Below are 23,401 nucleotides of genomic sequence, written 5' to 3'. Positions count from 1 at the left end.
TAGATAAAGGCCCCTTGGGGTGGCTGGCTCTCCCACGGGTCCTGGGCTTAAAACCATCAGAGTGAGGGAGACACACCGGGCTGGGACCCCAAGAGCTCCGTGTCTCTCTGGCTGTCTCTGGATGGCTCAGTGTAGCCTGGCTTCGTGGTTGACCTCACTGATGGATGTGGGCCAGCGCCCGGGGCCCCAGAAAGTGAAGCAGGCATCCAATGGGCAGATGAGGCCAGGAGGCCAGCCCTGGCTGGAAGGGCCCTGAGCGCTGGACACAGGCACCTGCGGAGACTCGCCTCCTTCACCTTCGTGTGGCTCTGCGGCAGCTGCCACCTGTTGGCTGATGGGGTCCTTGATGCTAAGGGTGCGCTCGTGGCCACGGAGAGCAGGCACCGTGGCCAGGCTTGGAGCCCATAGCCCGGGTCCTCCTGCCAGCACCAGCTCCACCTTGGGTGGGCATCTCCCACCCTGGGGAGGACCAGGCCCCTCTGTGCACCCCTGTCCCCTCCCCCTGCACCCCTTCACATTCTCACCCCACCCACTTTCTCCCAGAGGCTGGGTTGGGACCTAGGGGTGAGGTCTGGTTGTCCTCAGCCTACAGATGCAGAAGTTGAGGCTGGAGCCGGAAGCAGCCCAGTCAGGGAGGTCTGGGAGGGACCGCAGGACCGTGCTGGAGATAGCCAGTGGGCAGAGGCAGGCCTCTGGCACAGGTCTAAGGGGGCCCTTGGGGTGCAGGAAGGCCCAGGGACCCAGCAGGACAAGTGAGCGTTGGTGTTCCTGGTTGGGAGGTGACCCTCAGGTCAGGTGCCGAGCCCTCTCATGGGAGGCCTTACCTGGCTGGACGGGCCTGGGTCCTGGGCACAAGCACAGATGGGGGACAAGTGGGGACGTACGGTGGAGGGAACCACGTGCTCCCCTCTGGGGCCAGGTCTGCTGCTCTGGGCAGGGTGAGCTGACCTCATGGCCCACTGTCAGCTAGAACTGGAGGGGCGGGGTGAAGGCAGAGCTCCAGGAAGCGGCCTTCCAGCGACAGAATTCTGTTTTCAGGGTGTGCATGGGTGTGTGCATGTGTGCGCCCGCGTCCAGGCCAGGCGGGGGAGGGGGGGTGGGCTGGCAGGGCTCCTATTGGTGGTCCAGAGGTTCCAGGCTCCCCTCAAGAGTGCTCTTGGAGGCTTCCAGGGGCAGGGCGTGGCGGGCGGCGGGGACGCTATCCTGAACTCAGTGTCCGCGGGAGAAGTCACGGGTGACCTGAGCGCCTCTGGCCCACATTATCCTGGGAGGGGGACGGCCTGTCCGCTTTCCACGGGGGTGGCAGCGCCGTTCTCCATGGACCCCTGCCAGTCACACCTCCTGCCTCTGGAGACTTCTCTAGTCCTCCACCCCCGGCTCCCGCAGCCCCGCCCCGTCCCGCAGCCCCGCCCACCCCTCGGCCCCGCCCATCCTCCCGCAGCCCCGCCCCTTCCCCTCAGCCCCGCCCCGGGAGAACCGCGCCTTGCCTTGCCGGGCGCCTGGTCCCATGCCTTCGCTGCCCCATCTCCACCCCACCCCTCCCCGACTGCGGACACCTGGGGGGCCAGAACACGCCGGTCTCCCTGCTACCTGGGCTTGGAGAGGTGGTACCAACAGGGGGCGGGAGAGGGCTCCGCAGGGTCAGTGCAGGCTGGGGACAGGCAGCCTCCCCCTCCCCCTGCCCAGGCCTGGGGTGGGGGTGTTGGCGGGAGTTTCCCAGCTCCTCTGCCCTACGTGCCCCAGGTGGAGCTGGGGGGCCCTGGGAGCGCTGGTCCCCTGTTTGGGGAGGGTGAGGGAGGGCAGGCCGCTGTGTGGGGCTGAGAAGGCAGCTGCATCTGAGTCATGCTCCGGAAAACGGGGGAGGCCGCTCCCACCGCCAGCTGTCTCCTCGGGAAGAGAAGGGGGAAGGGCCTCGGGCCCTTCTTCCCTGCCTGGCCCTGGGGACGCTGCGGGCTCTTTCCAGTGTCACTCTGCCTCAGCCCCGAGAGGGGCCCCACAAGCCAGCACGGAGGGGCGTCTGATACTCAGCCAGCAAACCCAGGCCACACTAGGGGCTCCAGCCTGGGGACTTTTCAGGGACCCCCTCAGCTCGGTCCAGGGACCCCAGAGCCTGCAGGGCTCTCCTGAGTCCAGCCCAGCACAGGCATGCCCTGCCCCCAGCTATGACCGATAGCCTCTGTCCCCAGGCTGGGAAACCTCAGCTCAGAGCCTCTGAGCAGCCCCCAACCTCCCATGCAGCTCATCCCTGAGACCATCAGCCTATGAGTGGGGAGACCCTGAGGCCCTCCTCTGGCTTCTGCATCAGACCCTTCCCTGGGCCCGGGTCGGGGGTGGAGGGGACACCCTTTATGGCTGCCCACTCCCCCACCCCACTCTGTCCCCTCCATTAGGCTGCACTGCTTTCCCACCCTTCTGGGATTATGGCAAATTCCCTGTTATGTCATGTTATGTATGGGGCAGTGGGGGGGGCAGCAACTGAGGCGCAGGAAGGGAAGGGGCTCCCAGAGCCCCCGTCTCTCTGCAGGGCTCTCCCAGCTGCAAAGCTGGGAGCTGGGCTGGGCTAGTGGGTTCCAAGGCACGGGAATGAGGCACAGGTTCAGCAGTGACCCTTCTGTCCGATGGATCTTGTACAGGTGCTGGCAACTAGGGGCTGAGCTTCAGCCCACCCTGGGCCATGCGCCTCCTTGAGCAAGCACAGGTAGGGGGCCTTCCTGAATACACTCATGTCTCTGGGTTTCAGGGGACTGGCCAGGCAGAGGACGGTCAGGGCGATCCTTGTTGTGCCTGACTTGGGAAAGCCACTAGAAGGCAGAAATGGCGCTCTGGACCCTCAAGGCAGCTGAGGGACCCGGGGACTCAAAGGCCCCAGGGACCATGTGTGGTTCTTGTCCAGGGATGCAGAAATAGTCAAGAGCCTTTTGGGTGCCTGGGTCAGAACCCCAACCTGGTGGAGGAGAGAAGGTGGAATTGATGGGAATTGATGGACAGGAGTCATGGTGGGGGTGGCCGGGGTCAGGAGGGCCTCTCCATCCCCAGGCTCAGCCCCACCCCACCAGCGCTCTTTCCTGCAGCTCCTTGCCTGGATTCCTCAGAGGAAGAATCCTGGGGTTGGACTCTCCGGACAGCCTGGGCCCCACACCCGCCCTTGGCAGTCTGTGTTGAGGCACCAAGGGGGTGGGAGATGGGGTGCTGCGAATGGGAGGCCTTTTCTTTGAGGCCGGGGTTCAGCAGGGCCTGCTCTGCAGAGGAGCGGAGGGAGAGCGAGATGGCAAGGTGTGCCTGCCACGGGGCCCCTCCTGCCAGCGGAGGTGGCTCTCTCTGGGAAGGTGCTGCGCCCCTGGCTCCTGACCCCTGGGTGGGAGAGGTGTATCCCTCTGGACCTCAGGACTGAGGAGGCCTCAGAAGGGCTGCTGGGTGACCCTGGTGGGCTTGGGCTTGGCCATGAGGGTGGTTGGCAGTCTGGGAGCAGCTTGGTGGTCTTGGGAGTTGAGAGGCCATTTGTGTGATGGTCGAGGTTGGGAAGTCAGGGACCCCAGCAGCCTGCTGGCAAGTCCTGTTGCCCCTCCCCATGTCAGGAACATCCAGTCTGTGCCCTGGCACACCAGGGTTCTGGGGCGTGACAGAGGCTTCCCATTTATACAAACAGAATCTGACTAGGAGGCCTCAGTGACAGGGGGGTGCGTTAGAGCTTCCTTTGCTCTCTGGCGCTGCCATGAGGTGCTTAGGATGGATTACTGGTAAAGCCCTTCTAGAATCCAACACCCATCCATCTGTCCATCTGTCCGTGTGTATATCATCATCTATCCGTCCATTCATCACCCATGCGTGTATCGATCCATTCATCTTTTCTTCTGTCCACCCATCCATCACCTGTCTGTCAGTCCGTCCATTCATCCGCCTATCCACTCATCATCTACTTATGGATCCATCCATCTGCCTGACATTTACTGAAAGCTCGCCATGTGCTGGGCATGAGGTTAACATTGGTTATACGAGGTGAACAAAGGCATAGCATCACCCTCGGGTAGGGTTGCCAGCTGAAGTAATGGGAAACACAGGACCCTCAGTTCAATTTGAATTTCAGATAAACAACGAATACTTTACTGTAAGTACGTATGCAGTGTTTATACGCATACATGCATATTTGATGTAAACACGCAATATCTGATATAAGTATGTCCCAAATACTGCGTGGGATATACTTATACTGATACTTATTTGTCGCCTATCTGAAATTCAGACTTAACCAGGTGGTCTGCGTGTGATCTAGCAACCCCAGCCTGAGGAGCTCTCTGAGCTGGTGGGATGACGCAGGATGACCGATGCATCAGCGTCCCTCAGCTGGTGGGATGACGCAGGATGACCGATGCATCAGCGTCCCTCAGCTGGTGGGATGACGCAGGATGACCGACGCATCAGCGTCCCAGCTGGGAGGGCGACTCCTCCTGCCCCTGAGAGTTGGGCAAAGCTCCTTGAGGGGACGAACGCTTCCCTCTGCACAGAAGCCGTAAGCCATCAGTCCCACCACCCCTTGGCTGCACCTTGGTGCCCTCCTCCCAGCAGCGTCTCTGCCGGCAGCTCTGAGGTAAGCTCGGGTCTCTCATTAAGCCACCCGTGTGCCAGAGCACGGGTCCAGGGCACCCATTTCCACACAGGAGTCTCTGGGGGTGTTGGTGACTTTCTCGGATGGGCCCTCCAGTGGGCCCTCCCCAGGTTCTGCGGCCTGATCCCCCCACCTCTCAGGCTGGGAGAGTTTGGGTCCAGGAATCCCTGACTTCCTGCACCGAGTGCTCCGTGCTTCAGGAGGCTGTGCTGGCCCCTGCCTGCGCCCCGCATTCCTTCCTGGCCCTGCTTTCTCTGCCCTTCGTGCTGCTGGCAGCCTGGGCAGCAGGTGGTTTACTGGGCCGGGCTTGGGTGTTTGCCCTCACTTCTTGCTGCTGGATTATAATCTCCTTTTGGGAGGGGCCCAGTCTTTTTGTTACTTTAATACCAGTTCATGCCAGGCAGCCAACAGCTACAGCTACTGTGCAGGACAGGCTTCTCCTCTCTGAAAATTGTTACACTCAGTCAAGTCTGACTCTTTGCGACCCCATGGACTGTTGCCTGCCAGGCTGCTCTGTCCGTGGGATTTCCCAGGCAAGAATACTGGAGTGGGTTGCCATTTCCTTCTGGGAATCTTCTCCATCCAGGGGTGGAACCCACGTCCTGCATTGGCTTGTGGGTTCTTTACCAGTGAGTCACTGGGGAAGCCCTCCTCCTTTGAAAACTGATCTAATGAAATCCTTAAAACAAATCTATGAATGTGGGAATATCATGATCTACATTTTAAAGTTGTAAATACCAAGGCTCAGGAAGGGTAAGAAGCTTCCTCAGGGTACTCAGCTGGGGACTTCCAGACCAGGAGCACAAAAGCACAAGTTCATCATTTTGAAAAATGCTTGTTATTAAAATATAAATTTATGCAAAAACCGAAGAAAAGAAAGTTTGTGGAAGTCACTTGAAACCGTGTCAGTCAGAGGTAACCATCATTCCATTGCTCAGTCCTATCCCAGACACCTTGCCTCACAAATTTGTGGAATGAAGGTTGGAGATAACTGAAAACCAACTTGGGCTAAAGCTTTAGTGCTTTAAAATAAAACGCTGAGCTTCATCTGGATTTAAGTGGAAGGACTTGCTGACTTTCAGATAAATATTTTAACAAAAGAGACTGGTTCCTAGAAGGGCTGCGTTTTCCATCGTCATTTTTTAAAACGGGGGTCATTATTTAAAGAGATAACTCCATGCGTAACATCAAAGGTAGCGGATATTTGCAGTACGTGTGCGGCAAACCGCAGAATACTTATGTCCAGAATATATAAATGAACCAAGAACGTCTGGAAGTCAGCAAGAAAAGGATAGACGATCCACAGGAAAACCGGCAAAAAGGCCTGCCCGGGCGTCCGTGTGTTCAGGCACGCGCGTGACTGACAGCGATTCGGGCGTATGGAGCCCCTGGGAACACGATGGGCGGCGCCCCAAGGCTCCGCCCCCTTCCCCTGCGCTCTCGGCGATGCCTGACGCGCACACAGGAAAGTGCCCCGAGGTCCGCGGAGCTCCGCGCCTTTCCGTGCACGCCGGACTCACCCTATAACCGCGTGCACAGCAGGGGACCATCCCAGTTGCCCTCGCGGCGCCCGCGCTCTTCTCCCGTCAGCTCCCCGCCCAGGAAACAGGCGTTCCTGGCCTGGGTTGTTTACGCTGCACCGGACCCTGCACCCACCGGCCCGCACCGTTTCCCTGCTGATCGGCACTCCAGGGGCTCCGGCCTTTGCCTCGGATGCCTCCTGCCCTCCACAGTCACGTGCGCGGTTTCTGCCCGCGCCCTCCTGTCGGCCGAAGCTCAGCCGTGCGTCTGTGCAGGTGCACGCTCCCTAAGGGGCCTCCCCAGCTCGTACCTCAGCCGGGGACCGCGGGACCCGCTTACTGCAGAGTCTGCCCTTAGGTGCTCGGTCGCGTCTGACTCTTTCGAGACCCCGTGGACTGTAACCCGTCGGGCTCCTCTGTCCATGGAATTCTCCAGGCAAGAATACGGGCGTGGGTTGCCATTTCCTCCTGCAGGGGATCTTACCGATCCCGGGATCAAACCTGCATCTCTCGCATCTCTTCCTGCATTGCCAGGCGGATTCTCTACCACTGAGCCACCTGGGAAGCCCCTTACTATACATCCTTGCTCGTAATTGGACGTTTTCATCTTTATCATGTTGACCGTTCTTTGGGCTTGGGCTTTTCCGCTGTGATTTTAAACTGCATTTCCATGATGATTGATGCGATTGGGTCACTTCTGATGTGTTTACTGATCTCTTGACTGTTCTCTTCCGTGAAGTGTCTGTTCTGGTCTTTTTGCTCATTTTTCTACGGAGTCCTCTGTTCTTCACTTGTTGATTTGTAGCTGTTCTTTATATATTTATATATTCTGGACAAAAGTCTTTGGCGATTTGCTGCTCATGTACTGCAAATATCCCCCACCGTTATAGTTACGGTCATTATGCATATAGCTTTATTTATATTTTTATCTTATTTTTTTCTGGCCATGCTGTGCAGCACATGAGACCTAGTTCCCTGACCAGGGATCAAACCCACACCCCCCGTAGTGGAAGCATGGAGCCTTAAGCACTGGGCCACCGGGGAGGTCCTTGACTTATTTTCAACTCTGTAAATGAGTGTTGTTCCGCAGTCTATATTCATTTCAGTCTGCCTACACAGGTCATCCTTTTTGGTATCATTCTTTCTTTCTACATTTTTGTGTTGACATCTGAGACCGTTTTCCTTCTGCCTAAATAAATTTCCTTTAATATTCATTTCAGTGCAGATCTGACAAAGAAGGGTTGTTTTAGTCTGTGTTTCTCCGAAGTCCTGATTTCATCTTCATCTCGGAAGGATATTTTTGAAGGGCACAGAATTTTACTTTATTTATTTTGTGGCTGGGAGGCATATGGGGTCTTCGTTCCCCGACCAGGGATCAACTGAACCCATGCCCCTGCCCTGGGAGCGTGGAGGCTCACCTGGTGACTGCCAGGGAAGTCCCAGGAGCGGGATCGAGATTGGCTGTCTCCGTGGTTTTCAGCACCTGAGTGATCCGTTCCCTCGTCACCCGGCTTCTGTCAACGCTTCTTCTGGAGTCTCAGCGGCACTGTGGTGCTTGTGTCCAAGTATTGGTCTTACGTCCGCCTCCCCACCCCGAAGGGTGTGAATGACGCGGTGCAGGGACTCTGGATTCTGTTGTGTTCTCTTTAAGATTGTTAACTTTTGGTTTGTTTTCTCCTGGGGTTGAGCACTCAGACCGCCCGCTGCCTCCTCTGTGGGGGTTGGCGGGAAGCGCCGTCGTGTGGCTGAGCTCCTTGGAGCAGGTCCTGTGTGAGCTCAGCTCACAGCCCAGCTGGAGGCTTGAGACGAGTTTATCAGGGGGTGGCCCAGGCCCCCTGTCTGTGGCTCTCTCCTTTCTGGGGCGTGTCCTCTCTTTCTAGCTGCTGCGGGCACTCTGTCCTCGGGCTCTTCCGGCAGCAAGCCCTCGTGTGCAACGCGCCTCCAGCCACCCTGCTGGACCCGGACGGGGCTGCCCTCTGAACCCGGACCCCCAGCTGCCCCCTCTGCCCCGGGTCGGTCCCCTGCGGCGTCTGCCTGGCCCTGGCTGCTCTCCGGGGCTGTCCGACAGCCGTCTCTGTGCCCAGAAGTTGCAGCTGTTACCTGTGTGAGAGCTGGTCCGACTAGGGCCACCTAGGAGCAGACCGTCCGGCAGTTATAGGGCTGGAGGAAGGCGGATCCTGCGGCTGGAGTGGCCGTGACCTGGGGCAGGAGGGGCCTCCCTGGTTGGGGACTGGCCTCTTCAGAGATTCGCCTGAGAGCTTGCTGATCAGCCTCCTCCCAAATACAGCGACACGATTCTGCAAATGCTTTGGAGTGGGCCTGGTGGGCGGCCAGTGATGGGTTTGAGGCCCCTGAAGTCTTTTGTTTGGCCCTTATGCTCCCAGGACTGTGCAGAGTGTGGCTGATTCCTCTTCTCCTCAGCCGCTGGGGCAAGCCCAGGCCTCGGCCTGGTGCCCAGACTGACAGGTGTCCCCCGGGGAACGAGACAGTTGTGAGCTATCTGCCCACATGGACCATTCTCCCGTCTTCAGAATTGCAGCCCATTTAGTCCTCAGGCTGCCCACAGCTCCCTGGCTCTGCTGTAGGATTTCTGTAATGAGCGTGCCTCTCTCAGCGGCTGGCTTCAGGACTGATGGCCTTCTGTACGGGACCCACCCTTGCCCCCTCAGAAGCAGACATCCAGTAATTATCTTTACTTTTCGTTATTTGCTTTCTGGTCTGCAGCTGATCGTTTAGCTTCAAATCCAAAGTGGGATGATGTTCCTGATGCTGCCTCTAGGCTTGGCCTCCTTTGAGTTGTAAAGATAAAATGAGAGATTAGATGAAAAAATAAAGGAAAACCTGTCAAAATCTCTGCTTCCCAGCTGGTCTTTAAACAAGCACAAGAAAATTTTAAAATGCTAGTGACTTTTGCCCTAGCAATCCCAATCCTGGGACTATATCTCAAGACAGGAGTTCAGAATGTGCCCGGAGATCAAGCTGCTCTGGTGTTTATGGCAGTACTGCTTAGAATGTTCCCTTGCACGGGTCACGCCCTGTCCTGGCAAAGGGCTCGCATAAGAGAAACTGTGAACCATGTGGTCCATGCAGGGCCACCCAAGGCAGACGGGACATAGTGAAGAGCTCTGACAAAATGCCATCTTCCGCGAGACCGAGTGGCAAACCCCTCTAGTACTCTTGCCGTGAGGTCCCCACGAATAGTGTGAAAGGTGAGAGGGTGACGCTGGGAGCTGAGCCCCAGGGTCAAAAGCGGCCCAGTGTGCCGATGGGAAAGTGTGTGTGCGTGTTAGCTGCTCGCTTGTGTCTGACTCTTTGTGACCTGTAGCTCACCAGGCTCCTCTGTCCATGGAATTCTCCAGGCCAGAATACTGGAGTGGGTTGCCATTTCCTTCTCCAGGGGATCTTCCCCACCCAGGGGTCGAACTTGGGTCTGTTGCGTTGCAGGTGGGATTTGTTACCGTCTGAGCCACCAGGGAGGGGAGGCGGGCGATCACTAATAGCTCCAGTAAGAATGGAGCAGCGGGGCCAAAGTGGAAACCGCACTCAGTTGTGGATGTGTTTGGTGGTGGAAGTAAAGGCCAGTGCTGTGAGAAATAATATTGTCCAGGAACCTGGAACGTTAGATCCATGAATCAAGGTAAACTGGACAAGCTCAAGAAGGAGATGGCAGCACGAACATTGACATCCTAGGAATCAGTGAGCTAAAATGGATGGGAATGGGTGAATTTAATTCAGATGACCATTATATCCACTACTGTGGGCAAGAATCTCTTCCTTAGAAGAAATGGAGTAGCCCTCATAGTCAACATAAGGGCCTGAAATGCATTATTTGGGTGCAATCTCAAAAATGACAGAATGATCTCAATTCATTTCTAAGCAAACCATTCAGTATCACAGTAATCCAAGTCTGTGCCCCAACCACTGAGGCTGAAGACGGTCAAGTTGACCAGGTCTATGAAGACCTGCAAGACATTCTAGAACTAGCACCAAAAAAGATGTCCTTTTCATCATAAGAGACTGGAATGCAGAAATACGAAGTCAAGAGATACCTGGAGTAACAGGCAACTTTGGCCTGGGAGTACAAAATGGAGCAGGGCAAAGGCTAACAGAGTTTTGCTAAAGGAACACACTGATCGTAGCAAACACCCACTTCCAACAACACAAAAGACAGCTCTACACACGGACATCACCGAATGATCACCAAAGTCAGATTGATTATATTCTTTGCAGCTGAAGATGAAGAAACTATACAGTCAGCAAAAACAAGACTGAGAGCTACTGTGGCTCAGACCATGAACTCCTTACTGCAAAATTCAGGCTTAAATTGAAGAAAGTAGACAAAACCACCAGGCCATTCAGGTACGACCAAAATCAAATCCCTTATGATTATACAGTGAAGGTGAAAGTGAAGTTGCTTAGTCACGTCCAGCTCTTTGTGACCCCGTGGACTATAACCTATCAGGACCCTCTGATCATGGGATTTTCCGGGCAAGAATACTGGAGTGGGTCACCATCTCCTTCTCAAGGGGATCTTCCCAACCCAGGGGTCGAATCAGGTCTCCTGAACTGCAGGCAGATGCTTTACCATCTGCACCACCAGGGAACAGTAGAAGTGACAAACAGGTCCAAGGGATTAGACTTGGTAGTTGAAGTGCCTGAAGAACTATGGATGGAGGTTCATAACATTGTACAGAAAGGTGTGACCAAAACCACCCCAAAGAAAAAGAAATGCAAGAAGGCAAAGTGGTGTCTGAGGAGGCCTTACAAATAGCTGAGAAAAGAAGTTTCAAGGGAAAAAGGGCAAGATATATCCAACTGAACAGCGAGGAGAGATAAGAAAGCCTTCTTAAATGAACACTGTAAAAGAAGCAGAGGAAAACAACAGAACGGGAAAGACAAAAAAAGGGGAATGAACTGTATAGCCCCTCACTGCATAACGCCTTAAACCATGCTCTTTATGTTTAAAATTTTTTAACTTTAGACGCAGAAGGCAATTCAGCAGCCCAGCGTTTTTGGGGAGAACGATCCTCATGCAAAAAACCACTTGTACGGATGGAAGGATCCACTTACCAATCTGTGGTATGGGCCAGACCCTGTACTAATATGGGGACGAGGGCATGTTTGTGTTTTTCCACAGGATGCCGAAGCGCCGCGCTGGATTCCGGAAAGGCTGGTACGCGCGGCAGAGGAACTCCCTGACACATCAAATGCAACGCATGACACTGAGCGAGCCCACGAGTGAGCTGCCTACTCAGAGGCAAACTGAGGCGCTGACGCGATATGCTTGGAATGAGGCTCATGTACAACCTCCAGTGACGCCTGCAAAAATACTGATCATGTTATTATTATTGTTACAGCGGATACAAAACGGGGCAGCTGCGGCTTTTTGGGCATACATTCCTGATCCGCCTATGATTCAATCCTTAGGATGGGATAAAGAAACAGTACCTGTATATGTTAATGATACAAGTCTTTTAGGAGGAAAATCAGATATTCACATTTCTCCTCAGCAAGCCAATATCTCCTTTTATGGTCTTACTACTCAATACCCTATGTGCTTTTCTTATCAATCACAGCATCCTCATTGTATACAGGTGTCAGCTGATATATCCTATCCTCGAGTGACTATTTCAGGCATTGATGAAAAAACCGGAAAGAGATCGTACCGTGACGGAACCGGACCTCTCGACATTCCGTTTTGTGACAAACATTTAAGCATCGGCATAGGAATAGACACTCCTTGGACTTTATGTCGAGCACGAATTGCATCGGTGTATAACATCAACAATGCCAATACCACCCTTTTATGGGACTGGGCACCTGGAGGAACACCTGATTTCCCCGAATATCGAGGACAGCATCCACCCATTCTTTCTGTAAACACTGCTCCTATATATCAGACTGAACTGTGGAAACTTTTGGCTGCTTTTGGTCATGGCAATAGCCTATATTTACAGCCCAATATTAGTGGAAGTAAATATGGTGATGTGGGAGTTACAGGATTTTTATATCCCCGAGCTTGTGTTCCTTACCCATTCATGTTGATACAAGGCCATATGGAAATAACACTGTCATTGAATATTTATCATTTAAATTGTTCTAATTGCATACTTACTAATTGCATTAGAGGTGTAGCCAAAGGAGAACAAGTTATTATAGTAAAACAACCTGCTTTTGTAATGCTACCTGTTGAAATAACTGAAGAATGGTATGATGAGACTGCTTTAGAATTGTTACAACGCATTAATACGGCTCTTAGCCGTCCTAAAAGAGGTCTGAGCCTGATTATTCTGGGTATAGTATCTTTAATCACCCTTATAGCAACTGCTGTTACTGCTTCTGTATCTTTAGCACAATCCATTCAAGCTGCTCATACTGTAGATTCCTTGTCATATAATGTTACTAAAGTAATGGGAACTCAAGAAGATATAGATAAAAAAATAGAAGATAGATTATCAGCTTTATATGATGTAGTTAGAGTTCTAGGAGAACAAGTTCAGAGCATTAATTTTCGCATGAAAATTCAATGCCATGCTAATTATAAATGGATTTGTGTTACAAAAAAGCCTTACAATACTTCTGACTTTCCGTGGGATAAGGTGAAAAAACATCTGCAAGGAATTTGGTTTAATACTAATGTTTCTTTAGATCTTTTACAATTGCACAATGAAATTCTTGACATCGAAAATTCTCCAAAAGCTACTTTGAATATAGCTGATACTGTCGATAATTTTTTACAAAATTTATTTTCTAACTTTCCTAGCCTTCATTCACTGTGGCGAAGTATAATTGCTATGGGCGCGGTTCTGACAGTTGTGCTTATCATAATTTGTTTAGCTCCTTGCCTTATTCTTAGCATTGTTCAAGAATTTCTACATATGAGAGTTTTAATACATAAAAACGTGTTGCAACACCAACATCTTATGGAGCTTTTAGAAAATAAAGAGAGGGGAGCTGCGGGGGACGACCCGTGAAGGGTTAAGTCTTGGGAGCTCCCTGGCAGGTATGCCGGGCCCTAGGACACGTGCCTAAGCTCCCTGTCCCGCCACCCTCAAGAACTTTTGTAACCCTTAAGGCTCCAAGATGTTTGGTTTCGGCAACATTTCATAGAAGATAGATTATCTTATTGTGTATACTTCATAGAAGATAGATATTCTGATTGTGTTCTGTATACAATGGTAAGGGTCTGGTGATTGTATCCTGAGATTAAAAAACAACCTTGTGAGTGCCTTAAGTCACGTACTTTACCCTATATATACCGCAGCACAATAAAGCAAGGTATCTGCCATTTTGGGCTGATCCTCTCAACCCCATCTTTTGTCTCTCTCTTATTTTCTTAGCGGGGACGCTCCGTTCTCTCCCTGTGCAGGTGCGTCTCTTGCTTGTGCTGGCCGCGGCAACCAGAGACCTCCTCAAGAAAATTAGAGATACCACGGGGGCATTTCATGCAAAGGTGGGCACAGGAAAGAACAGAGTACGTAAGGACCTAATAGAGGCCGAAGAGATTAAGAAGAGGTGGCAAAAATACACAGAAGAACTATACAAAAAAAGGTCTTGATGACCCAGGGAATCACAATGGTGTGATCACTCACCTACGGCCAGACATCCTGGAGTGTGAAGGCAAGTGGGCCTTAGGAAGCATCACTACAGATAAAGCTGCTGCACGTGATGGAGTTGCAGCTGAGCTAGTCCAAATCCTAAAAGGTGATGCTATTAAAGTGCTGCACTCAATATGCCAGCAAATTTGGAAAACTCAGCAGTCGCCACAGGACTGGAAAAGGTCAGTTTTCATTCCAAATCCAAAGAAGGGCAATGCCAAAGAACGCTCACACTACTGCACAGTTGCACTCATCTCACACGCTAGTAGGGTTATGCTCAAAATCCTTCAAGCTAGGCTTCAGCAGTATGTGAACTTAGAACTTCCAGGTGTATAAGCTGGATTTAGAAAAGTCAGGGGAACCAGAGATCAAGTTGCCAACATTCACTGAATCATGGAGAAAGCAGTGGAGTTACTAGAAAACCATTTACTTCTGCTTCATTGACTACACTAAAGCCTTTGTGTGGATCACAACAAGTTGCACAAAATTCTTCAAGAGATAGGAATACCAGACCACTTCACCTGTCTCCTGAGGCACTTATATGGAGGTCAAGAAGCATCAGTTAGAAGTTTACATGGGACAACTGACTGGTTCAAAATTGGGAAAGGAGTACATCAAGGCTGTATATTGTCACCCTGCTTATTTAACTTCTATGCAGAGCACATCATGCGAAATGCCAGGCTGGATGAAGCACAAGCTGGAGTCAAGATTGCCGGGAGAAATATCAATAACCTCAGATATGCAGATGACACCACCCTTATGGCAGAAAGTGAAGAGGACCTAAAGAGCCTCTTGATGAAGGTGAAAGAGGAGAGTGAAAAAGCTGACTTGAGACTCAACATTGAAAAAATTAAGCTCATGGCATCTGATCCCATCACTTCATGTCAAATAGAAGGAGGAAAAGTGGAAGCAGTGACAGGTTTTATTTTCTTGGGCTCCAAGATCACTGTGGACCGTGACTGCAGCCATGAATTTAAAAGACACTTGCTCCTTGAAAGAAATGCTATGATAAACCTAGACAGGATCACTTTGCCAACAAAGGTCCATCTAGTCAAAGCTATGGTTTTTCCAGTGGTCATGTATGGATGTGAGAGTTGGGCCATAAAGAAGGCTGAACACCAAAGAATTGATGCTTTTGAGCTGTGGTGCTTGAGAAGACTCTTGAGAGTCCCTTGGACTGCAAGGAGATCGAACCAGTCAATCCTAAAGGAGATCAGTCGTGACTATTCATTGGAAGGACTGATGGTAAAGCCGAAGCTACAGTTCTTTGGCCACCTGCTGTGAAGAGCTGACTCATTGGAAAAGACTCTGATGCTGGGAAAGATTGAAGGCAGGAGAAGGAGGCAACAGGGATGAGATGGTTGGATGGCATTGCTGACTCAATGGACATGTATTTGAGCAAACTCGGGGAGATGGTGCAGGAAGGGAAGCCTGGTGTGCTGCAGTCCAGGGAACTGCAAAGAGTTAGACAGGACTTAGACACTGAACAGCAGCACCTGAGGATGCTGAGAGAAAAGCCCCTGAATAATAAGTAACTTGTTGGAAAAGATTTTGGTTTATGCACAGTGTGAAGGGTGTAGTTGTTAAAAAAAAGTGGTGGCAAACATAGTAGAAACACACTCAGGCTTTACTGTTGATAGAAGTTTGCAGGCTTCACGGCCCACGTGTGGTCTGAGGCCGTCGTGTACACGTCCCCGCTGGAGAGAGGAGTCTGGCTGGGCCAGTGTGCCTGCTCTCCTAGCCGTGGGCTCAGGCATTCACTCTCACCACAGGGTACAGAGATTCACTATCTTCTGGTTGCCTGTATTTTCTGATTTTTTAAACAACTCTTTTTTGATTCTGTGCTTTTGAAGTTTGCTTTACATACAGTAAAATGTGTTGACCCAATGTGTGCAGTTTGATGACTTTTGACAAATAAATAGCTCTGTGTGACCCTCACCCAGATCAAGGCGAGTTTCCACCCCCAGAGTCCCCTGTGCCTCCTTCCGGCCTCGTGTGACTGTGGGTGAACAGTGATTGGAGAAGCCGTGTTTGCAGCTCAGGGAGGCGTGTCCACGTTATCCTTGTCTCCGGGACCTGGCAGCCCGGGCCCTGCAGCAGGAGGAACCCGCCCTGCACCCCCTGCCCCGCCTGGCTGAGGCTGCCCTCCCTCCAGCTCCCATGTCAGCATGGGGTCACCTGGCCGAGGGACAGAAGGCCTATTGTACCAGGGACGTCCTCTGCCCTGTAGAGGGGGCGGGAGGCCGCGTTCCTGGGGTGGGGAGGCACGTCCTGTGAGCTGCCAGCCCAGAGTCAGCCCTGCTGGAACCCAGCTGGGGCGGCAGGAGCCTCAGGGCAGGCGAGGGCGGGCTGACTCAGGAGAGGAGTTCGGTCTGGGGACAAAGTGTGGAGCCGCCCCAGGGGTTGCAGTGGCCTCAGGGGCGTTGTTTTGGCCAAGATCCCACAGCCTTGTGGCTTAAATCCCAGCTGCTTTGCTCTGGGAAGACCTCTCCCCTGGGGGGCGGCCCCGTCTTCTCAGTGTGCACACAGGGGAGGGGCTGTGAGCTTGGTGTCTGTTCCTCTTGTACGGGCACCAGCCCTGCAGAGTCGGGGCGGGCCGCCCGCCCGACGCCAGCAGCCTCACGGGGGCTGGAACTCCACCGATGCAGCTGGGGGACATGGTTCAGCCCACGATACCCGGGCACTGGGCCGGGGCCTGCGGGGCGCGCAGCCATGCTCCTCTGTCCTGGAGGGAGTCCTGGTGAGGGGTCCTGGGCTCCTTCTCCCTTCCTTCCCCAGGTGCCACCCCCCAGGTCTGCCAGCCCACTCCTCCCACACCCGGGGGCTGCTCTCTGCCCAGCCCAGCCCCCCAGTTGCAGCAGCGCTGGCCTTGGAGGGGGTGCCTGGTCCTTGGGGAGGAAGTGGGGATAGGCAGTGGGGTTTCCACCTGCCGCTGGAGACCCTGAGCGCGCGTGCCCGCCGGCAGCAGGACTGCAGCTCAGGACTGCATTCGCAGTGAGAGGGGCTGCCTGCTAAGCTCAGGCTCTGATCTGTTTATCGAGGCCCCTCCCTGCCCTGGACTCCCTTCCCGATCTCCCAGTTAATCCAGTTGTGGAAAATGCCCCACAGCAGGCGTGGGAGGAGGGCGTGGAGTTTGTGTGTGAGTGCAGGTGTGTGTGTTGGGAGGGGGTGGTCTCGGCCACACTCCCAGTGCATCAGGCCCCCTCGGCAGACCCCCTTACCTATGCCCAGGCCCTGCTGCAGGATGGGGGCACTTCATGCCCCCAGGTAGAGTGTGAAATGCTGCCCCTGGGACTAGCCGCACGGGCCTGCTGTGCAGAGGCACAGACCCGGCGAAGCTTCAGATGGCACAAGAGGGGTAGCAGAGCTGTGGGGGGCCACAGCCTTGCCCATGCAGGTACCCGCAGAGCCTGTCTTCCCCATCCTGTCTGGACTCATGGTTTAGGCGGGCTCCTCCCCAGTCAGCCCCAGGAAACCACAGAGAGCAGGAAGAATGCACTTAGCGGAAGGTAAACACCAAGCAAGACCCCAGGGAAGCCCCTGAGAAGGAGACTAGCTTCGTGGGGGTGGGGGCAGCGGGTGGCGGGAGCAAGGCCTTTGTGGGCACGCCCTTCAGGGGGACGAGTGGCCAGGCTGCGGGGGTGGGAACTGTTATCACGTGGTTGGTCCTCCTGACGTCACGCTTCCGAAGTCAGCTCATTCAGAAGGCAGACGACAACTTGATCAGTCTCTTGGGAAATGAGGGTTTTGGAAGCTCTGTGCCAGAAACAGGACGAAGCCTGAACGTGGATGTGTTTCTATCAGAAGTCACAACATCGCAGGTGGGCGCGTCCCTGCCCTCCCTGGGCTCTGGGGCCGGCGAGCAGCGGGGGCAGCCCTGTGGAGCCCGAACGCGACCTCAGGAAGCGGTGCCAGCTTCCCACCACACCCCCGAAGTCAGGCACTATGGTTGGAACAGGTGGGCCAAGAGTGTGAAATGCTGCTGCTGCTGCTAAGTCGCTTCAGTTGTGTCCAACTCTGTGCGACCCCATAGACGGCAGCCCACCAGCCTCCCCCGTCCCTGGGATTCTCCAGGCAAGAACACGAGTGGGTTGTCATTTCCTTCTCCAATGCATGAAGGTGAAAAGAGAAAGTGAAGTCGCTCACTCATGTCTGACTCCTAGCGACCCCATGGACTGCAGCCTACCAGGCTCCTCCGCCCATGGGACTCTCCAGGCAAGAGCACTGGAGTGGAGTGCCATTGCCTTCTCCGAGTGTGAAATGCAGCTGGGATTAAAGTGGAGCTCGTGGGGTAGATCCCCTGAAGCGGATAAAGGAGGAGAGAGTCAATGAGAAGCGAGCTCAGAATCGTGAGAGGACCGCAGCAGAGATGCTCGGTGTGATGCCTGTGACTGTCAACGTGAATCGGACCACAGAGAGGACAGGGAGCAGGACGGATGCGGCCGAGCCCACGGGCAGGTTGCAGGACTGGGAAAGCAGCAGAGAGCCAGAAACTGTGGCGAGCCGAGATCAGGAAACACACAGAGTGTCTCTGGGGGTGGGGACCATCTGAAAACGCAGGAGACGTTTTCCAGATCTGAGCTGGAAGGATTCGAGGGCTCAGATGCTGATGGGGGAGGTAAGGGCGTCCAGGCACGCTTCTGTTTCCAAATACTGGAGACAAAAAGAAAATTCTAGCAGTTTCCCCAAAAGAGAAGATGACTTCTCACCAAAGAGCACAAGTCAGGTTGATATCTGGCGTCCCGACAGCAGCTGTGACTGCGGAGTGGGGCCGAGTCCGCAGAAGAAAAGCGTCCCTGGACCCGGGAGCGCCCTCGAGGGGGGACGGTGAACTCAGCCACGACAGGAAGGAAGCTGGCTCCACGACTCCCCCCACTCCCCACCCCCCTGCCCTGGGAAATCTGTCTGCAGGGAGCGGTCAGTGGGGAGGGAGAGGAATCAGGGAGGATGTCCACCCCACCCCTCAAGGCATTGGGAAGGAGGGACCACACCCCGGGCTCAGATGACTGTCATCTGAGAACACTTCTGGCTGAAGGAAGAGGAGCTGGCTGGTCACAGCCCTCAGGTGCAAACAGTTTCCAGCTTCCGGAGCTGGACTGCATTGAGGACCGAATTCCGGGCGTCTGTGCACCTGGACGGGAAATGTCCCAGCTTCTATTTTCGCAGTGTGCGCTGAGTCGCTCAGCCACGTCTGACTCTTTGCGTCCCCGTGGACTTTAGCCCTCCAGGCTCCTCTGTCCACGGGATTCTTCAGGCAAGAACACTGGGGTGGGTTGCCATTTCCTTCTCCAGGGGATCTTCCCGACCCAGGGATCAAATCTCTTATGTCTCCCACACTGGCAGGCGGGTTCTTCACCAGCAGCGCCACCTGGGAAGCCCCTCCCTTGCCTAAACTGAGTGCTCACCTGTGCTGGCAGGAAGAACCCCTTCCCCACCTGGAATCCAGGTCCAGGGTCTCAGAAGCACTGGTTGGTGTTTCCATACTGGTGGTCATGAGACCCATCTTTGGATCTCCATTAGCACACCAGTGAGAAGCCTCATTCATTGCTGCATAAGCAGCTACGCTTGCTGTTGTTTTGGTAGCTGTATTTCAGTGGAAATGGTTTGCTCTGCAGCACGATGCCTTTTATTTTATGCATTTACAAATCGTGTGCTGGGAAGGGAATCCGCAGGCTTCCCCAAAGGGGCGCAGCAAAAGGCTCACCCACCCCCCACACCCCAGGGGTTGGTTGACTGCCCTGCAGGGCCTCTGCAAGTCGTGGCACGGCTCTGTGCCTCAGTTTCCCCATCTGTAAAACAAGGGGAATGGAGGGCAGGTGAGTCGGCACTTCTCAAGTTCCGCACGCGTCAGCACTCCTGGCCGCTTCGGGACCGCCGGGTGGAAAGGAAATCAGACGCTCTTAGGATTAAATGGTGTTCACAGCACACGCCAAGATCCGCAGGATCCAGCTGTGGGGGCCTTAGAAAGAAGCTGATGAGACAGAGTAGGCTCCAGATTAGAGGAGGCCTGTGTGCAGCGCCGCCTTTGCAGAGGATGAATCTTAGACCCTGGGGCGCGGGGGCGGGCACACTAGAAACCTGTGACAGGCTAAATTGGCCCAGAGGAAAGAGGCGGCTTGAATGCAAGCCAGCGCTAAGGAAACGGAAGTGGCGGTCAGACTGCCAGCCTGCCAAAGACCGGCCCAGGCCCAGCTGGCTCTACAGGGGACCAAACTTTAAAGGATCAGTTGATTCCTTTTCTGGATAAATTGTTTCAGAAAAGAGAAAGATGAAAGAACCACAAGCAAGGTTGCCCAGCTCCCATCATGAGGCTAGAATGAACCTTCACTCTAACGCCAGGTAAACGTATGAAACGATGCCCCGCGCATCTCCCCTGTGAGCGTAGGCTGAAAGCCCCGGGTAACTCGCTAGTAACTCACTGGGTAGGGCTGGGCTCCTGGCTGCCTCTTCCTGCGCGCTGCAGCCTCTGGCCTTGGTCTTGGCCTGGGAGCCTGGCCGGAAAGCCCCTCGGTGGACTTCAGGCTCTGCAACTTCTCACGAGCTGAGCCGGGGTGGGGGGTCCTGGTTGGAGCTGGGGGTGGGGAACAGGGGGGAGGGGGCTGGCTCCCCACCTGCCCCCTCCTTTCTTGTTCCGGATCTTGCTGGGAATGGGTCTCAATGATGCCGTAGTAAACACGCTTAAAAAAAAAAAATAGCCTGTTTGTTTTAGAATAGGTTAAGAGTTACAGAAAAGGTGCAAAAATAGCACAGAATCCCTGTCTACCCTGTGCCGAATGCTCCCCCAAGGTTAACATCTCGCCTTAGAGAGATGCTTGTCGTGACCAGTGAACCGGGATCGATGCCTCGCCACCAGCTGAAGCCCCTGCTTTGTTCAGGTTTCCTTGGTTTATGCGAATGTCCTCTGCCGTCCATGCGGACCCCACATCGCCCCGGTCACGCTGTGGCCTTGGGGTTCTCGCTGGGGAGACAGTTCTCACACTTGCCCTGACCCGGACGCCCTCGAGGAAGACTTGGCAGGTATTTTGCAGAATGGCCCGCAAGTGGGGTTAGTCTGATGTCTTCCTCGTGGTTACACTATGGCCACCGGCTTGGCAGGAAGCGTATAGAGGGAACGAGCCGTTTCCACCTCTTCTCTTCATGGGGACTCAGTGTCACCTTGACGTGTGACTGGGGACGTTGGTCCCAATCTCCAGGCCGAGGTGTGTTTCTCAGAGGCCTCCAAGGTTGAGTGCCTTTCTCCCCACTTTGCACACTGTCCTCTGGGAGGAGGCCACGCTGCAGCCACCCAAGGGCTGGGGGGTCGCCTTCTGCCTCCCTGAGCTTCTCCATAAACCATGTGGAATTCTTCTGCAGGTGTGACCCAACTCAGGTTCAGCTGCTCGTCACTCAAGAACTCCAAACTGAGAGACAAGGGCTGGGGAAGAGGAAAGACAGCTGTGCTGGGGAAACTGGCCGACCCAGGGAGAAGGCGGACTCATGGCCCGGTGAACCAGCGACCCCTTTCCCAGGCTTTGCTCGGAGATCACCCGGGGATAAGAGGCAGGGGCCAGTCTGCTAGTTTTGGAGACACTCGTCTCTCTCACCCAGCTGTACACCGCCGGCACTTGTTCCTTGTGACTGGGACGCTGGCTGAGCCTTTCATCTCCGGCCAGCTGGTCCTTCTGGTTCCCACAGGCCTGAGGTCCACGTGCTTGTGGGCGGCATGCCATTAACTTCTCCTGCCTGGTGGAGGTTTCAGCATCTGCCAAACAGCTCAGAAGACATGCCTAAGGCTGTCACGAATCGTCCTTGAAGAAGAACTGAAGGCCCTAGGCTTGGTTTAACGACTAAACTGTCTCTATTATTTTGTCTTGTTTGTTTTCCTTTCTTGTATTTTCTCATGTCTCTGATTAAATTTAGCCTTTGGAATTCGGGGAAGGCCTAGGAGGCAACAGGAAGCACGCAGAGGACACAGCGGGGAGGGGGGATGCAGTTTCTGCCCTGGGAAGGCAGCTTGCTTGCACAGCGAGATTTGTATCTTCTCTTCTATTGTTTATTTCGTCATGGGTTCATATGGCTATGCACTTTGGATGTTTATTTTACGCTTCGGATCAGAACCCTGCACTATTTATTTTATTCCTCAAATTGTTCCAGTCTTGGTCGCTGGGAGCCCTTCAGGGGTCTCTTGTGTCTGGGACATGCCTGTAGCTTGCTGACGCTTTCCTACTCTCTGGCATGACAGGAAGCTGCAGGTTCTCTGGAATGTTCTCTGCCCCAGCCCTAGAATCAGCCATTTCTCTAGGGAGCCCTGGTTCCTCCTGCTGGAGAATCCCATTAGAAATTGGGATCTGGGCCCTGGTGAGGGGCTGGTTGCTGCTGGGATGTTGCTGCTTCTCAGCCCTCTCGGCGGACACGGCCAGGGAAAACACGCGTGTGCTAACTGGTGAGCATGCACACATATGCGCATGTGTCCACGCGTGCCCACCTGCACGTGCCCACCTGCGTCTCTGTTGGCTGCACTCAAGGTCCTGTTCCTGCCGGCGTCTCCACAGCGGATCCATCAACACGCAATTGTTCTGAACTCCTCCTGCTCATCTGAAAATCCCCACTCAGCAGAGGACACTGGCCCCCACCCACCTCCCACTCACTTCCTCCTCACAGTCCAGGGCACAGAGGCTCACCTCCTCCTCACACTCCAGCGCACGGAGGCTCACCTCCTCCTCACACTCCAGCGCACGGAGAGTGGCTCCAGGACTGAACCATGTGGGAAGCAGCTGTGCTCGGGCGCTGTCCTATCTTTCCTTTGTCTTAGTTTCTGTTCTTGTCGTTCAGTCACTCAGTCGTGTCCAACTCTTTCGCGACCCCATGGACTGCAGCCCGCCAGGACTCCCTGTCCATCACCAACTCCCGGAGCTTGCTCAACTCATGTCCATTAAGTCGGTGATTCCATCCAGCCATCTCATCCTCTGTCGTCCCCTTTTCCTCCTGCTTTCAATCTTTCCCAGCATCAGGGCTTTTTCCAATGAGTCAGCTCTTCACATCAGGTGGCCAAAGTATTGGCGCTTCAGATTCAGCATCAGTCCTTCCAATTCTGGCTTTTAGAATTGGTTTTATCTCCTTGCAGTCCAAGGAACTCTCAAGAGTCTTCTCTGACACCACAGTTTGAAAGCATCAATTCTTGCCTGCTTTATGTTCCAACTCTCACATCCATGCATGACTCCTGGAAAAACCTTAGCTTTGATTATATGGACCTTTGTTGACAAAGTAATGTCTCTATTATTTAATATACTATCTAGGTTTGTCATAGCTTTTCTACCAAGGAGCAAGCGTCTTTTAATTTCATGGCTGCAGTCACTGTCCACAGTGAATTTAAAGTTTCGATCTTTATCTTTTGTCTGTACCCACCCTCAGAATAGGCGCTGAAACATGCTCAACCTCCCTCTTGCTAAGCCACCACTCTGTTTACCTAAACATACCTTTGTGGTGGGCTTTCAGTGAATTTATCAAGTCAGGAATATTTTCTTTGGCTCTATTCCTAATTTGCTGAGAGATTTTTGAAAAAAGTCACAACTAAGTGTTAAATCTTTATTTAAATCTTAAGTGTCATAAACAGGTGTTAAGTCAGTGCTCTCTCTGCATAACCTGAGAGAATTCTATGTTTTTTGTCCTGTAATCTAATCTTACGGGATTTGCATTGATCT

General features: G+C 53.7%; 1 protein-coding gene and 1 long non-coding RNA gene across 8 annotated transcripts; both read left to right on the top strand.

Annotated features, from left to right (window-relative positions):
- The first annotated feature begins 1,469 nt into the window (after positions 1 to 1,469).
- Positions 1,470 to 13,436, top strand: LOC121817141 (endogenous retrovirus group K member 9 Env polyprotein). Of its 7 annotated transcripts, XR_009597156.1 has the most exons (5): positions 1,470 to 1,604; positions 2,634 to 2,698; positions 4,241 to 4,585; positions 8,004 to 10,482; positions 11,105 to 13,436. XR_009597156.1 is itself a non-coding variant. In XM_060401501.1 (4 exons), exon 4 carries the CDS (start codon positions 11,262 to 11,264, stop codon positions 13,095 to 13,097), a length of 1,836 nt encoding a protein of 611 aa, XP_060257484.1. In that variant the 5' UTR covers positions 1,470 to 1,604; positions 2,634 to 2,698; positions 4,241 to 4,585; position 11,261; the 3' UTR covers positions 13,098 to 13,436. The 7 variants fall into 7 exon arrangements, 3 of the variants coding, with proteins under 3 accessions (XP_060257484.1, XP_060257482.1, XP_060257483.1); XR_009597157.1 differs by lacking the exon at positions 8,004 to 10,482; XM_060401501.1 differs by lacking the exon at positions 8,004 to 10,482 and having other exon boundaries at positions 11,261 to 13,436.
- Positions 13,437 to 17,446: 4,010 nt separating this feature from the next.
- LOC114109086 (uncharacterized) lies at positions 17,447 to 22,964 on the top strand. Its single transcript, XR_003585798.3, has 3 exons — positions 17,447 to 20,060; positions 20,526 to 20,738; positions 21,075 to 22,964. It is a non-coding gene; the product is annotated as an uncharacterized LOC114109086 (long non-coding RNA).
- The last annotated feature ends 437 nt before the right edge of the window (positions 22,965 to 23,401 follow it).

Source organism: Ovis aries, chromosome 18 (assembly GCF_016772045.2).
Source record: "Ovis aries strain OAR_USU_Benz2616 breed Rambouillet chromosome 18, ARS-UI_Ramb_v3.0, whole genome shotgun sequence".
Taxonomy (NCBI): Eukaryota; Metazoa; Chordata; class Mammalia; order Artiodactyla; family Bovidae; genus Ovis; species Ovis aries.
Note: the sequence above shows the minus strand (reverse complement) of the source record. Positions and strands in the feature narration are given on the sequence as shown.